Source organism: Amblyomma americanum, chromosome 5 (genome assembly GCF_052857255.1).
Source record: "Amblyomma americanum isolate KBUSLIRL-KWMA chromosome 5, ASM5285725v1, whole genome shotgun sequence".
Classification (NCBI taxonomy): domain Eukaryota; kingdom Metazoa; phylum Arthropoda; class Arachnida; order Ixodida; family Ixodidae; genus Amblyomma; species Amblyomma americanum.
In genome coordinates, this window is record NC_135501.1 from 135172885 (window position 1) to 135187398 (window position 14514).

Consider the following 14514-nt stretch of genomic DNA (forward strand, 5'->3'; position numbering starts at 1 on the left):
TTCTGTGCATGTACCATGGCATTCCGTGCACGTACCAGTATTCTGTGCACGTACCAGTGTTCCGTGCACGTACCAGTGTATTTGTCCCTGCCTTGTGCCTGTAGTAACGTGTTCTAGTAAGCGTCCCTGTGCGTGTGCGTGCTCACAGCACTCTTCCTCCTCTTATGAATTGTTCACAACCATCACTCTCATGTTTCCTGTAGACTTCATAAAATCCTTTGCATCATTTTCTACGCGTCGCGAACATAGTTCTAGCAAAATCTTATGAGTGGTGCATTCTGTAGCAGATATTAAGGCAACTGCTTTCATATTAAAACGCTAAATTTTGAAACGTTGCTCTTTAAAACCTTTTTAGCGTCAATATCCTGCTATGTATAAGAATTTGTACAATGCGATACACGGTATCAGGAAGGAAACACATTTGTGGTGTCTCGTTTGTCGTGCTCAGAGAGTGCATTGGGCGTCATATCTTCTAGTCCAGCTTTCTTGAACATCACTTTTAATTGTGATTCAACTGTGGAATATTGTAAAATGCTGTTAAAAACATGCTGACGGGAATAGTCTGATCTTCCAACACGTATCAAAATGTTGCTTTAAATATTTTCCTTACGCTTGCACCGAGCAGTCAAGACTGCCACTGAAAACCAGTAAACTGCGTTTTGACAGTAAATTCCAGAAAACTACAAACGCCCTAAGTAGGGATCTACGGATATATTAGTTGTTATTATGCAATTTTAAAATATGCAGAAAAACTGCATTCATATACAACTTCTTATTTTAAAAATACGCTTGTCCAGAGTATCTGAGTATGTCAACTTTCGTTTAATCCTGCACTTAAAAATATATTTGTATTTCGCGCCGAGGCTTACAACGCTAAAAGCAAGAGAAAAAAACTCGCACGATAATTGTGTAAGCCAGGTATATTGTATACGACGTCGAAAGAGACAAAGTCAGTGGGCGGAAGGCAGTCTATTCACGAAACAAAACTGCATGCTTTCCGCCGCTCAACAACTGCCGTCAACGTCGCGCCCACACAGCGGGAACGCGGGCCGCTACATACACATTTAGCTGGCGCAGAGTCGCGCGATGAAACGCCTCTTACCTCTTTGCGCAGGGAGCGCCGGCAGTGTTCGCATTGCTCAACGGTTCTCTGCGAGCAGTCGTCCATGACGAACCACGGGGTGCGCGTGAATTTTATTTACCTCGTTCCGCACGTTTACTCGCCAAGGTGGTGTTTCGCAGTCAGGATCTAGTGCAGCGTCTCCAGCAAGCGCAGGTGTGGTGAAGCTTGACCGTATTGTAAGAATCTGTCGTGAGTAGGCGCACTTTGTACCCTTTAACGCTTAGTGTCGTCTGAAAGTAGACGGGCCTATGGCGTTTGTCTTCCTCAATTGTCTACTCCCCTCCCTTGATCGCTGTGAAACAGGCAAAGCTTTAACGATAGGGTAAAAGCTGTGTAAGCAACGGAACTAGATGCAAACTTCTGTCCTTTAGTATTCCAGGCAGAGTATTTGCTACAACATTCGTGCTGCTCTTGCTTGAAGACTGTTATTCGACTAGACTAATACAGACTCTTGCGATACGCTTTTATTACAAGCATATGCTGAGCTGTAAAACTGCGGCGAAGCTTTTTGGGAGGCGCACACTTTAGCCCCTCCAGTGGAGGTAGAAGATTAGAACTTATTCGAATTTGCGAAACTGTTTCGTCGACGTTCAATAAACCGTAAAAAAACGTCGAAATTTGCCACGCAGAGATTCTGCCGAAAATGAGAAAGTGAGAAAGCCGTCACTCCTGTTATATCGGAGAAAAGGCGCGAAAATGTATGCCCTATCTCTACGACGTGCAGCGTGCTGTTCAATTATGCTACTCTTCATTGTAACCTGAATGCCCACTGTGCAAGACAAATGTTTAGATTTGCGGTCGTGTACAGGTTGGTTCACACTTAGAGGGAACACGGGAGTGCGTAACAGTGCTCCGCGGAGCTCCAGTGTGACCGACGGGGCTGCGCGTCCAGGCCAAGCGTCAAAAGACATGAAGCAGTTCGCCTACGCCAGTTTGCTTGGAAATGCGGCCGCGACGAACCACCGGCGCTCCGTGGAGCGCGTCCGCGCGCTCCCGTGTTCCCTCTAAGCGTGAAACAACCTGTACATAGTGCAGCCAATGGTAGCGTGTGAGCAGTGTATACAGGTAGTGCTGAGTATAGCTGATGCGTGGTGCTTTGTTTTGATTTGTTTTTTCTCTCTCGCCTTTTTTTGATGACAAATTTTAAGCTGTCATTTCCTCAAGCCTTAACCTCTATTCGATAACAGCGTAAAGTTGATGAAGTAGACCATTCCCGTTGGTGGGACTGACATCTCTATTTCTGGTCAAATTCCCCTGCCCCTTCTTCTGTTTCTAATTCGAGTTCGTGAGCACCCTTGTTACTATATCCATGCGACTATGCATCAGCTTACCTATGGTCTCCGCCCGGTTTGCACGAAAAATGGCGCTTTCCTGTCTCCACATCTCGCATATTATAGAGCTTCGAGACAAGAAGAATGCCGGCGTGATGTGAACTCTGTGCCTCAGGGCATCAGTACAGGTATCGTCATCATCGTTTACGCAGCTGCGACTTCTGCCAAACAAAGGGCTGCCTCATTGATCCCCAAATATAGAATAATTCTGGTTTGGTTTATGGGGGTTTAACGTCCCAAAGAGGCTCAGACTATCCGGGATGCCGTGTGAAGGACTCAGGATAATTTCGACCACCTGGGGTTCTTTAACGTGCACTGACATCGCACAGCACACGGGCCTCTAGAATTTCTCCTCTTAAACCCCTTACAACCAGTATCCAAGGCAGACGACGCTCACCTATGGTGAAGACGGTGAGTATCTCGGACGTGGCGCCCAGCTTGCCGGCTTCCTTGTCGTCCCAGACGGACACCTGCACCTGGTAGCCGGTCTGCGGTTTCAGGTTGTCCAGGGTGGCCAGAGGAATGTTGCCGAACTGCGCCAGGACGAAGAGCAACGCGTCAGCTCAGGACGCAATCCAGTAGCGATGAAGCAAGGGATGATGACAAAACAAGAATGTGACCGAGTTAAAACACACACAGATTTGTTGCCTGCATCCGTCCGCTGCTCTTGTTGCAGTCTTGTATTTCCATGTACGGCACAGAAAATTTAATTAATCATTTGCACACCTGAAGTCGTACTCAACACGTGTTTCTTTTTTATGTTATCTGCACACAAGGCAAGCACCTGTATCTGCACAGGCTACGGCTGCTTTCAAAGGCGAACAATACTTGCCAAAATAAAAGATTGGACACCAAGCGCCCGGCGGAACAAAATGAAGCGCTTACAAAAAGGCGTCCTTCGCTGCTACCGTACTGTTCCTCGTGTTTGCGTGTCCCGATGCAACAGCTTAAATCGTGAATACATGTTTTCCTCACCTAGTAATGCGGCTCCCAACAAATGTATTTTGGTGTATATTTTTCCCCACACAGGTTTCATTAAAACTGCATCCCTGACGCCGTGCTTCGAACCTACCTGTTCCTGCTCCCAAGGGGCATCGTCGCGGTTTGTCAACAGCCGGTGCTGGACCACGTAGCCGGCATCGTAGCTGGGCAGCTTGAAGTCGTCCCAAGCCAATCCGATGCTGCTGGGAGTCACCTGAGTGACCAGCACCTTGGCCGCAGCTGGCGTCGGCATATCTGTTGTTGTGAGCAAAGAGCAAGCAGAACGTAGTACATTAGTACAGCGCGAACGCTGCTTGGAGCTTAAATGAAAACACGTTTTGTGAGCAGTGAGAATTTAATCGCGGGTTTTTTTGTTGAGTTTCAGGAGCTTTTTTCTTTAGAAAGTATTAAAAAAATGTGTTGGCCCGGGCACGAGTGGCCCCACCACGTTCTGAGTAACAAAAAAAAATTTCCTGGCGGGAAGCTTGCTTTAAGGAAGAAAATGTCTAATCTTGGACCTCGTCTAAGGCCACGTTTAAGTTAAAATCACCTCTAAAAGACACTTCCAAGAGGGCGCAGGCGGCTATAGAGGGTCTAGACTTCTGTTTTTATCACTTTGTATCACTTTTTTTAACTCTTCCTGCCATGGCCGATTGCGATTCCATTAAAACCACTTGCTTGTAAGTGGTGCCTTAAGTATCTGAGTGATACGTAGTTCTATGCGCCCACGTCGGCTCCTTCCCGTCCTGTGCCAGATAGCCACGCTCACCACCGCGCATAGCTTTAGAGACGACCGTTGACGCAGGTTCTTAGTAGTGCTTCGGCGTGATCTGTACGCTGTCGCTCGGACAGCACTTCCCTTTGAAGTTGGACGTACTGCTCCAGCACAGGCTCAGTTCAGGGCCCTTGGAATGCTGCTCCGTTTTAATCTCTTCCAGTTCCAGTCTAACCTACGTGCTGCTATTCCGAGTTTGAGAGGGCGCCCCCTTCATTTGTTCGACAGGTTGATCCTGCTGGACCCGAAGGGTACACAGCCCTCCAAAACGCACAATATCAGCAAAACAAAAAAAATCGCGGCCTTCATTTCCAGGACTACTAGTAACAGCTTCCCCGCTTGTCTGCTTCTTTTCGCATCAAAGGTGCTATAAAAACGGCGGGCCTTCTCGTCTTTTTACGGCTTTCCAAACGACCGCATTACCTTTCATTGCGGGTCAAAGCAAGCGAACAGTACAAGTGCACAGACTGTCTTCTCTTTTCCTGTACGCCGCATTCTAGCGTGCGAGCGGTCAATAAGTTACCAATAGAAAGTCCGAAATTCGAATGCACTGAAGGACGCTGTCGCGTATACATAAGAAGAAAAGAACACAGCCAGGGGCACCTGCACTTTATGAGAACCTCCTCGCAAACAGGAGCCTATGCTATGTGCGCACGTAGAGGTGGAAAAATAATCACAAAGCGAAGAGTCCAGTGGTGTTCACAGTCAGGTGTAAGAAAAACCGGCCTCGTAACCTCGACGCCGGTTTACCGCCTCCCGAGCCAGAAGTGAGTGGGAGAGAATAAAGTATAAAGATAGAAAGAAATGCGCGGACGTGTAACCCGACACACCTTCTGACCTTCGCGAGAAACGCGTTCGAAGAAAACTGCCTTTCTCCCCTGCGCCAGAGGTCTCACCTGTGCACACCAGTAGAAGTGCGGTGCCGACAGAACGGACGACGCTTTGTGGTTCTTTTACGAGTTTTTTTCGCGAGGTTGGTTCAAATTGAGCCGTTTTATTTTTTGCTTTCCCTAGAAGGCCTGTACACTTGGGTCCGAGCAGAAAACAACTCGTCCTTTTTCTGAGTCAAACATTGATCTGTGTGCGGCGTCCTTTGTGCAGATATCCTATTGGTGAGCTAAAGATAGGTTGACGTTTATGACGTGAATACAAATGAGAAAGTTTTAGAGGCTTTTTCAAGGAGGTTTACTGCACACTTTTCGCAGTCTTAATGAACATGCTTTTGCAGTATAGGCAGGGCAGAAGGCGACGTCTATGTTAAGGCATTTCAAACGATAGATTTGTGTATAAAACACTTGCCTTTCTTTCAGGTCATGCATTCGTACACGCGGACTTTTGCAAAAACAAGGAATAGAGAACCGCGCAGGCAAGCCTAACAAGGCAAGAGAGAAAACAGCGTTCCCAGATCAATTTGTTTTCACGGTTCCTAGTTTTCAGAAAAGCATCCTTACTTGAACATTTTCGGCCGACACAAGTGTAAAAAAACTCAAAAATTAAAGGCAACGAACCTACTTTTCCAAGCACAAAAAAGAGCCTTTTACTTTTCCGCTAAAGTCGGTACATTTATGAAGTCGTATGTATGACAAATTTTCGCACACCAGCATACACTATCGTACACTAGAAAAGAGCCTTTCGCGCGCAACTAGACGCGTACAGTTCTTTTTAGCAAACTCAATCTCTATCCGGAACTCATTTCATTGGAATATGGCGTCCTTAAGTCTATTCAGCGGGCAGCGGAGAGTAAGTTTTGAAACCCGCGAAAGTTCTGCAAAAAAAGCTTAGCGAAAACATTGGCCCTCAATATCGGCATTTGGGGCCTTTACTATTTCCATAGTTACGAAGCCAGGTCTAGTGGACACCAGTCGTTCAGCACCAAGCCTATCGCAACAAGCACGTTCACATTAAGAAACAGCCGCGCATTATATAAATAGAGTGAATGACCAAAATCCCTTCGGTTATGCGCTTCCAACCAGCAATTTTTAAGAGCATGCATGGACACCATCGAACTGTCTTAGGACGAGTTTTTCCCGCCACTGCTGCTCGAATTCCTCGTGTACAAAACGCGGGAATAAATATGAATGAAATATTTATGCCCCCAGCCCTCCGCCTTCGCCGCTAAACCTTGCGACCTGCCGCCGCGCCATCTCAACTAGCCTCCTGCCGGTCGAAGTTGACCTTGAGACCTCTTCGACCGCGGCGCCGGTAGATAGGGAGGGCACGTTAAGGACGGCCCTGTTTGGTCTCTCCCGATGTCTTTGCCGCAACTCGCTGCAACAGGAACAAATGAGGACGACAGTGAAAGGTTTTTCGCGAGCAGTGAGGAGGGAGCGAGAGGGAAGCGCAGGGCCAAGACGCCGAAGCCAGAAGAGAGACCACGTCGAAGGCACGACGGCGGAGGGTAGTTATGGCTGGGGCCCAACGGGGAGCGGGCCGACGGAGGATGTAAGAATGGGAAGCGAGGGCGAGAGAGTGCGTGTCTCAGCACTAAGCCCCACGACATCAATGAGAGAAAGAGACAGAAGAGAGGAGGAAAGAACGGGCCAAACTGAACATAGAAACGCCGACGAGAAGATGTGTGTTTTAAGAGCATTCCTCGGTGGGGCCTTGCTCCTGAGTCGAAAACAAAGGAAGGGGTCCTCCCCCTCGACATGCCGTCTTACTCCCCTCCCTTCCCCTGTCCCTCGTCCGTTTCTCCATTCCTCTTAACCTCCTCCTGCCCCGGCTTCGGCGCTCCAGCTGTAATGTATAGTTTCTCGTCGTATTTTTCACTCCTAGTCGCATACGTACGTACAACTCTCTGAAGCGGCCGCAGTGTTCGTACCCCGGCTTCGTTTCGGTTCGTTCTGCGCCAAGCGTTCTCTTGTAAGGAAGGGGGGGGGGGGGGGGGTCTACCTCGACTCCCACTCTTCGACTACCGGCGGAACGCGCGACAGGTGCTGGACGGATAGACGGAACGCGATGCGAGCGTTTAGCGCCGTTGTCGGCGGGGCCGCGAACAAGGCTGTTGTTTCTCCGTCTCCCCCCCACCCTTCTAGAGGTTCGTATACCTTGGAGAGATATACGAGTGCGCGGTGTCTGGACGGGCCCGTGGGAGAGAACGGGTAGCATGAGAGTCGGCGGTGGGGCCCTTTCAGCAGAACCCTCTAGGGTGCTAGACCTGCCTCCTCAGGAGGCGAGAAGTGTGGAACTGCGTACTATATACCGCGATAAGTAATAAGGATCTGCGGCTCACTTGATCCTGCAATTTTTCGCAGTAGCAGCTGTGCCGAGAAATTTATTCCGGGTAAACTACTTCGCCGACGTTGCAGTCTGTGCGATGTAAATGAAAAATCTCCCCTGCGTGACGAGCTGCCGTGGAAGCAACAGGGGTCCCGGGCTAGGGACCCCTCCTAGAATTTGTAAGGGGCTGGCCCTTAAGGCGAGTCCCCACTCTCTTTTGTAAATGGCCTTGAATAAATGTTTTCCACCACCACCGTCGGATCAGTAAGGATGTTGTCCGGCTGGGTCGCAGAGTGGACGCCCTCTGGAGAAGGCGGCCTGCTTAGTCACGTGATTTCATTTGGTTTAAAGCCTAAGATATATCCTTGTCGCCCTTTTACTCTAAAGTAGGACGATTACCCAGGGCGTTTTTTTTTTCTACCACATCTTTATAGGGCCCACGAAAAGACGCCACTTTGCCTTGTATACAGTTCCAACCACTGAAGGAACTTTGAAGGATTCAGCCATTCTTAAGCAAGCGTGGTGTGTCAGCATCTTTGTAAAGAACCGAGACAGATAGTGCTCAACTTCGACACGATCATTCAGAGAACGGAAGCCTCACCTTTCGTCTTGACGACGATCATCTCCTGCGTTCCATCTTGCATGATCCTGACGACGTACTCTGTGCTTGGCCGCAGGTTCTTCAGCGTCACTGAATGGTCGTTGGGCTGCAGTTGAAACACACACACAGGGCGAGAGATGTTATCGCAGTTGCTCACTCATATTTATTACTGTAGGAGTTCATTTCATGCGCGAGCAAGCATCAGACGCATCACGGTACGCGAACGTATCTTCAGCTCCCGTAGGGACGCTAGACTATTGAAAACTGCGGGTCACGCTTCCTTTCGTAAGGACAAGGTTAATTGTAGAGACAGGATTTGCCCTGCGGTGGGCGCAGTCGGGATGATGACGGCGATGATGATGATGGCGATGATAACGATAAGTTAAAACCTTATCGTGAAGGACATGCTGCAGATATGAAAGCATAAAAAAAACAGTATATATCTGGATTTACCTGCGTTTCGGGTCTTTTAAGGAATAAATTTCTCGTCCCGGAAACGCGCCTGGGCCACCATTCTGGACAATGCCCAGATTTCCTAGACGTTCAGAAACTAGCACTACAGCTGAACCTCGTTATAACGAAGTTCAAGGGGCCGGCGATTACTTAGTTATAGCCGTAGCTTCGTTATATGCTTATACACCATGTTGACCGAGCTCCCAGGGGACATTTTGAACTTAAAATTTTGAAAAAAAAACACGGAGTCCAGAGAAATTCTTGGCGTTCATGGTGATAATCATGGCCAACTCTTCCTCCTCGTTGAAAATTCTAACCTATAAAATAGTTCATGCGCTAACACCATCCGTTTCCGACGGCCATAAAAAATCAATGGTATTTGGCGAATATTCGACATTCTCACGGGGATTTAGTGTGTTTAGCGCCACGCGACGCGTGACGGCAGATAAACAAACTAGAAGCTTTTGTCCGAATTTCCCGGCCTTGGTGTGCATGCGGAGTTGCACTGTGTATAGAGAAGTAGCAAATTGTAGTTTTATAATGCAACAGCCGCCATGGCTACAATGCGCCAAACGTCATCACGATGCATTTCCGTTAACTCCAACTCGCTTAATTCGAATAGCTGCTTTAACTGAACCAGCGCTTTGGCCTCGGCGGCGTTAAGGGTACTGAAAATGCTTCCCGTTAATTATAACCGTGAATAATTCGAGTAGATTTTCGGTCCTCTTTGTGATCGTATTATCGACAGTCAGGAAGTTGTGTTACAACTAAGGGTATATGCAAACACCAGGACTGAACACTGCTGTAAACGTACGAAGCTTAAAAAAAAGTACCTCTGCGTTCGTCCAGCGCGTGTCGGATCCAACGTAACGTGGTGTGTAGAAGACGCCAGGGTACGGTGTAGGGTACTGCCGCATCCTCCATTGTAACGTCACCGAGTTGTGTGTCACGGCTGTCTTCTGGATGAGCAGCTTCCCTGCACAACACAAGAGCACAGATCGGTTGGTGCGGGCTCTAGCAGTGGATTCTTTGAAATTTTAGTTACTGAATTAATCAGCCACATACTAGCGCTGTGAAAAAAAAAATATTCTCAGCGTGCGCAACAACAAATTGCACCAACACACTTCCACAAAGATTGCTAAACCATGGTGTTATAAAACTAAACAAACCTAAAACATTCATTAACACGCACTTCTAGGCCCTTGTCGAAATAAGCTGGGGTAAGCGTACGCATGTAATTATCTTGAACGGATGATTAATAAAACAAGCAGGCAAATGCTCAACAAAAGAGAAACTGCCCTTTAAACATGGTCCCTAAGGGTATGCAGGCAAGAGACAACGATTAAAGAAACAAACTAAGTACAACGAGCGCCAGAAAAAAAAAAATTGTTGGGGTAGGGGCCGTGGGTGGGGGGGGGGGGGGGGTGAGGGGGAGCGCGATGCATCCTACTTTGCCTCGCTGGACAACACGGGTTGCGCTACACGCACAAGATCGCCTACGTCTTGATATTTTGCTCGCTTCGCTGATAAATAGCCCGACCGTGGACGGCCTGTAGAACCGGCAGTGGAGAGAACGGGTGATTGGGAGAGAGCAAGGAGAGATCCTCGAGGCTATTAAATCAATTTCACCCGCACGGTCCGTCCGCTGGCCGACCCTCTCGCATCTTTCATTTGTGCCCCGCAAGGGCTCGCGTGATGCCGCCGAGCAATTTGGGCATCGAATGCACCCTTCGAGCACATCTTCCCGATCACCGTGCGGAAGAAAAATAGAAGGACCGATTTCTCGCAGGAACGCTACGAAGCGCGGTGGTTAAGGACTACAGCCAACAGGCTCAAACTGTCTGCTGCAGTTGACCTCCAACGTAGCGAGAACGCCCTAATCGATCACGCGGCTCTTAAAGAAGCTGGAAGATCAGGTATCCCAGAAATACATTGCCCAGTACGTTGCCGGATCGAATATGGCAGGTAATACCTGATCAGTACTCATTCAATAATTACTCAAACAGTTTCAATTTGATCGTGACTGGTCGACGCATAATTTTCTAGTTGCAGTACCGCAGACGTTTTGTGCGTATAGTGCAGTATAGTGCAACGATGTCTAGTTTTTGACTGATCACTAGGCATAGCCTTGTACTGCGGACTCCAGTTACAGAACTTCCTACAGAACTCACTACAAGCACCTCAGCACAAAGTACCAAAGTCGCTGCTACTTAAAGTACTAAGCGGACGGAAATTTAATGGGAGCACAGCTTTCGTCGTTGGCCAGTGCTGTGCCCGCAAGTCTTAGACAACCTCACTGGACTTTTCTTTGCAGTTAAGGAACTGCATTAAGCTACGTTGTTGGGCGAGTTGATGACTGAACAGTATGGAGGAACAGAGTGCAAAAGTACGGGAGAGAAAAGAACAGACACACACGAGTGCCGACTGGATGCATTTATTGCGCGAGCGCATAAACACGTGTGAAGAATGTTTGCGCGAAAGCACAAAAATAAAAGGACGAAAAACATCAGCAAGAGCAAGGGCACCAGGGCTACACATTCCGAATTAAGATACGCCAACTGGTTGCGGGACAGGGAGACTGGAGATTTGCTGACACATATGATGCCCCCTTGCGCGTAATAGCAAGGGCTTCAAAGATTTTCCTTGTCCGTACATCGAAGTAATGCCTGAGGATGTCGCACCAATCAAAATGTGGTAAAGACCTTTTGAAGGTTTTGTAGTAAAGCGCTAGGTTGCTGTTGGGGGTGGCGACATCTAGGGACGAATCATGCTCTCTGAGACATGCGTTAGATCCTTTACCTCTATGGACGTTTCAAAACCGACTATCCAATTACAGGTCCAAGTGATCCAGATGTAATCGATCTTTGAAATAGCGCCTCCCTAAACGTGCTAAACTCTCCGCCTTGGTGACCAAGCTCAGTGGCTGCGGAGTTCGTTTGCTAAAACCCGAATTCGCGCATTTCGGCAGAAGCCGCATTTCGGAGCACGATTTCGGAGCACTTATGAGAATCCTGAGGTCGCCGATATTACCATGAAGCCATCTCCTACGATTTGTCTAGCAGCGCGCAGTAAATTAAGTTTTGGTTCGTGAGGATCAGTTAAGCATTAGCCAAAACTAGCGACATTTTGTAACAGCCCCAGTGGCCTAAAGTTCTCTCTGACTACAGCCGCAGTTTAGCAAAGTCGTACGAGTTCAAACCGGACAGTACGGCGAAAGCTGGGAGGATAAATTGATGGCTCGCCGAGGAGGGTCCGGCCGATAACGAGCTGGAGGGGAGGAACAAGATGAGTGTCCCGCAGAGAGCCTAAACGCCACCGAAGCAACAACACGAAACAGCCAACAGAAAGTCCTTCGGTTGGAGGGGAGCACCACCGCTTTCGTGAGACATCTGCACCTGCGATCATTGTATTTTCGCTGGCAAAAGCACGTTTTCTTAAGTAAACCCGGTTTCGAACGAACACAGGAAACAAGCAGAAGCGGAAAGACAGCTCTTTCAGGGAATCGTGAAAGTTCTGGAATGAGAGTTGTACAGTGCTTCTCTCTTGCAGGGCGCTCAATATGTGATGCAGAGTAAAGAACGTTCTTGTTTTTTACTGCGCTGCTTTTAGAGCAGCTGATACCAGCTTTTCGAAATGGTGGTTTGAGCTAGTTGGTACATATTCACAATTTCACCAGCGCTGCGACTAGGAACAAGAACAGAGAAGGAAGACAAGGACAGCTTTTCGAAGAACGCAGACAGGGCAAGCAAGAACCACTTGCCTCGGAACGGCTAAGCTGTTGCGTTTTGATGTTCTAGCATGTACGAAGACAAGTAGGTTCTTGAAATCGCATTCTCAGCTAATTCCCAGTTCGGTCGTTGTCCGACATGTCATTTGTTTGTTATCACACGTGGTAACTTGTGGCCGCTCTTCTGCTACGAGAGGCTCGGCTGCAGTGAAATATTTGCCCCATCATTAAAGAGACATATCTTCCTCTAGTTAGTACTTATTAGCCAATGCTTAATCATGACAGTCATAATACCTCACATCACTTGCTCATTTCTTCTCTCACACTGCACGTCGCTGCAAGGTGAGGAAGGACATAGCTTGAATTTTCAAGCACCAAGCAACAATATGATCCGTGGGCTCTGCAGTTTGGTTTATAATTTATGCCCCAGAGCGACTCGGGCTTGGAGGGACGGCGCAGGGAAGGGCTCCGGAAATTTCGACCACCTGGGATTCTTTAACTTGCGCTGACATCGCACAGTTATGCAGTTGTGGAACGTCCTCAAGACATATTTAGACTACCTGACTGTCTTACATGACCAGCGGCTGTGATTCACTTGCACCAAAATCACCGCCTGAGCGATGGACTGTGAAGATATTTGAAAAAAAAAAATATTTCTAGTGGGTGCATTTTATCCCGCCACCAAACAGTGATGGCAGCGCGAATCCAATCCACTGTTCCTATCATCATTGTAGCATGACACTGTGCCCCGAAAGACAGAAGCCAGCCTTTCGGGCCATTCGTCGACGCAATTCACGCTGAACAGTGAAACACAAACATGTGCCGCAACGCACGTGCGCTGGATGTCTCAGACGAGAAACGAGGAGGTGCAGGGCAGGTAAAGAGGGGAAGGCGTTTGACTTGAACGAACCCGTCGGACGAGTTTCGCGTGCCGTCGACGCGGGCCAGCTACTCTTCGGCAGCGGCAAGTGGCTTCCACTGCCGACCCGTTGTTGCGACGCGGACGGCTGCCTGTTTTCTGATTCCTCTTCTTCTGCTACTTCCAGTCCTATAGTTTTTCTCTCTCTCTTTTCTTTTTTTTTTTTGCGCTTGCGTCTGCTTCTCGACGCCCCTGCGATGATGAGCTGCTTCCGTTCGTTTCGTCGGTCGCATTCGACTAGCAGCAACTAACTAGTAAAGAAAACAGAAGCAACCCAGAAAAGAACAAAAGGGATGATGAGGTACTACTGCTCCCCCGCGCACTAACTTCCCTCGGTACTTTTCTCTGTCGATTGGGCCTGACGAGTGTCATCGTCGCCGGCATCCATGAGCGATCACTCCCTCAGTGGGGAGAGAGGGGTGGGTCGACGGGATCGTCGACATCTCCTCCAGGCGCGTCAATTCGCTTTTGCTATTTTGCTCGGATGCGTTTTTTGTTTGTTGTTGTTGCTGTCGTGCGAGGTACGGAGCGCGGCTGGGCTGGAGCGCAGTCATGCGGAGAGTTCGCGCCGGCCGACACGCGACGACTGCCGCTTGGGGCTGTAATGGCGGGGTTTCCTGCAGCAGGTGTGAGCGGAGGGCAGAGGAACGTCGTGGCAACGAACGAACGAGTCGGGGAGCGAGAGAGTACACGGGCAAGCATCCGAAGAGCGCTGAGGCAACTTTCGACGACGAGTTTTCTCCGGAAATAGCTTTCGTCACAGTCACTACCGCTCTTCAGCAGAGAAAAAAAGGAAAAAAAATTGTTAACTGCGGGGTTTAACGTCCCAGAGCGACACATGGGCTGAGAGGGACGCCGTAGTGGAGGGCTCCGGAGTAATTTCGACCACCTGCGGATCTTAAACGTGCGCTGACATCGCACAGCACACGGGCGCCCTTTGCGTTTCGCCTCCATCGAAACGCTGCCGCCGTGGCAGTGATTTAACCCGATTCCTCTGGATCAGTATTCGAGCGCCCTAGCCACTGACACACCAGAGGGATCAAGAGGGGAAAGAGCAAGTAGGCAGAAGATAATCATTAAGGGGTGCACCAAGTGCCTATGTCATATACGTTTTTCATTGCGTTTTGCCATATGCTCTTCACTAAATCGAGGTCTTTCTTTATGTTCAATACGATTGTGAAGTACAAACAGTCATTCGTGAATAATGCTATCGTCATGATCGTCTGTCATGCTGTCCAGTTTCAGTTGTTCAGTACACTTTGTCTGGAAAATATACTGAGTTTTGTTGAGTAAATTTGAATACCGAAGTGCGCTGACCAGTCCAGTCGACACGGAGAAAAAAACTTCATTCGGACTGCTCAGTTTCTGCAGTTTTGAGCTCGTAT

At 48.6% G+C, this 14514-nt stretch overlaps 1 protein-coding gene across 3 annotated transcripts in view; it reads right to left on the reverse strand.

Annotated features, from left to right (window-relative positions):
• The window catches only part of LOC144132706 (uncharacterized), a 159989-nt gene that overhangs the window by 47739 nt on the left and 97736 nt on the right, over window positions 1-14514 (reverse strand). For all 3 annotated transcript variants that reach the window (XM_077665302.1, XM_077665301.1, XM_077665300.1), the window contains exons 2-5: window positions 9317-9459; window positions 8031-8136; window positions 3527-3690; window positions 2852-2987 (exon numbers count right to left, since the gene is read on the reverse strand). In XM_077665302.1, coding sequence (XP_077521428.1) covers window positions 2852-2987; window positions 3527-3690; window positions 8031-8136; window positions 9317-9459 — 549 coding nt within the window. The remainder of the gene's footprint in view (window positions 1-2851; window positions 2988-3526; window positions 3691-8030; window positions 8137-9316; window positions 9460-14514) is intronic.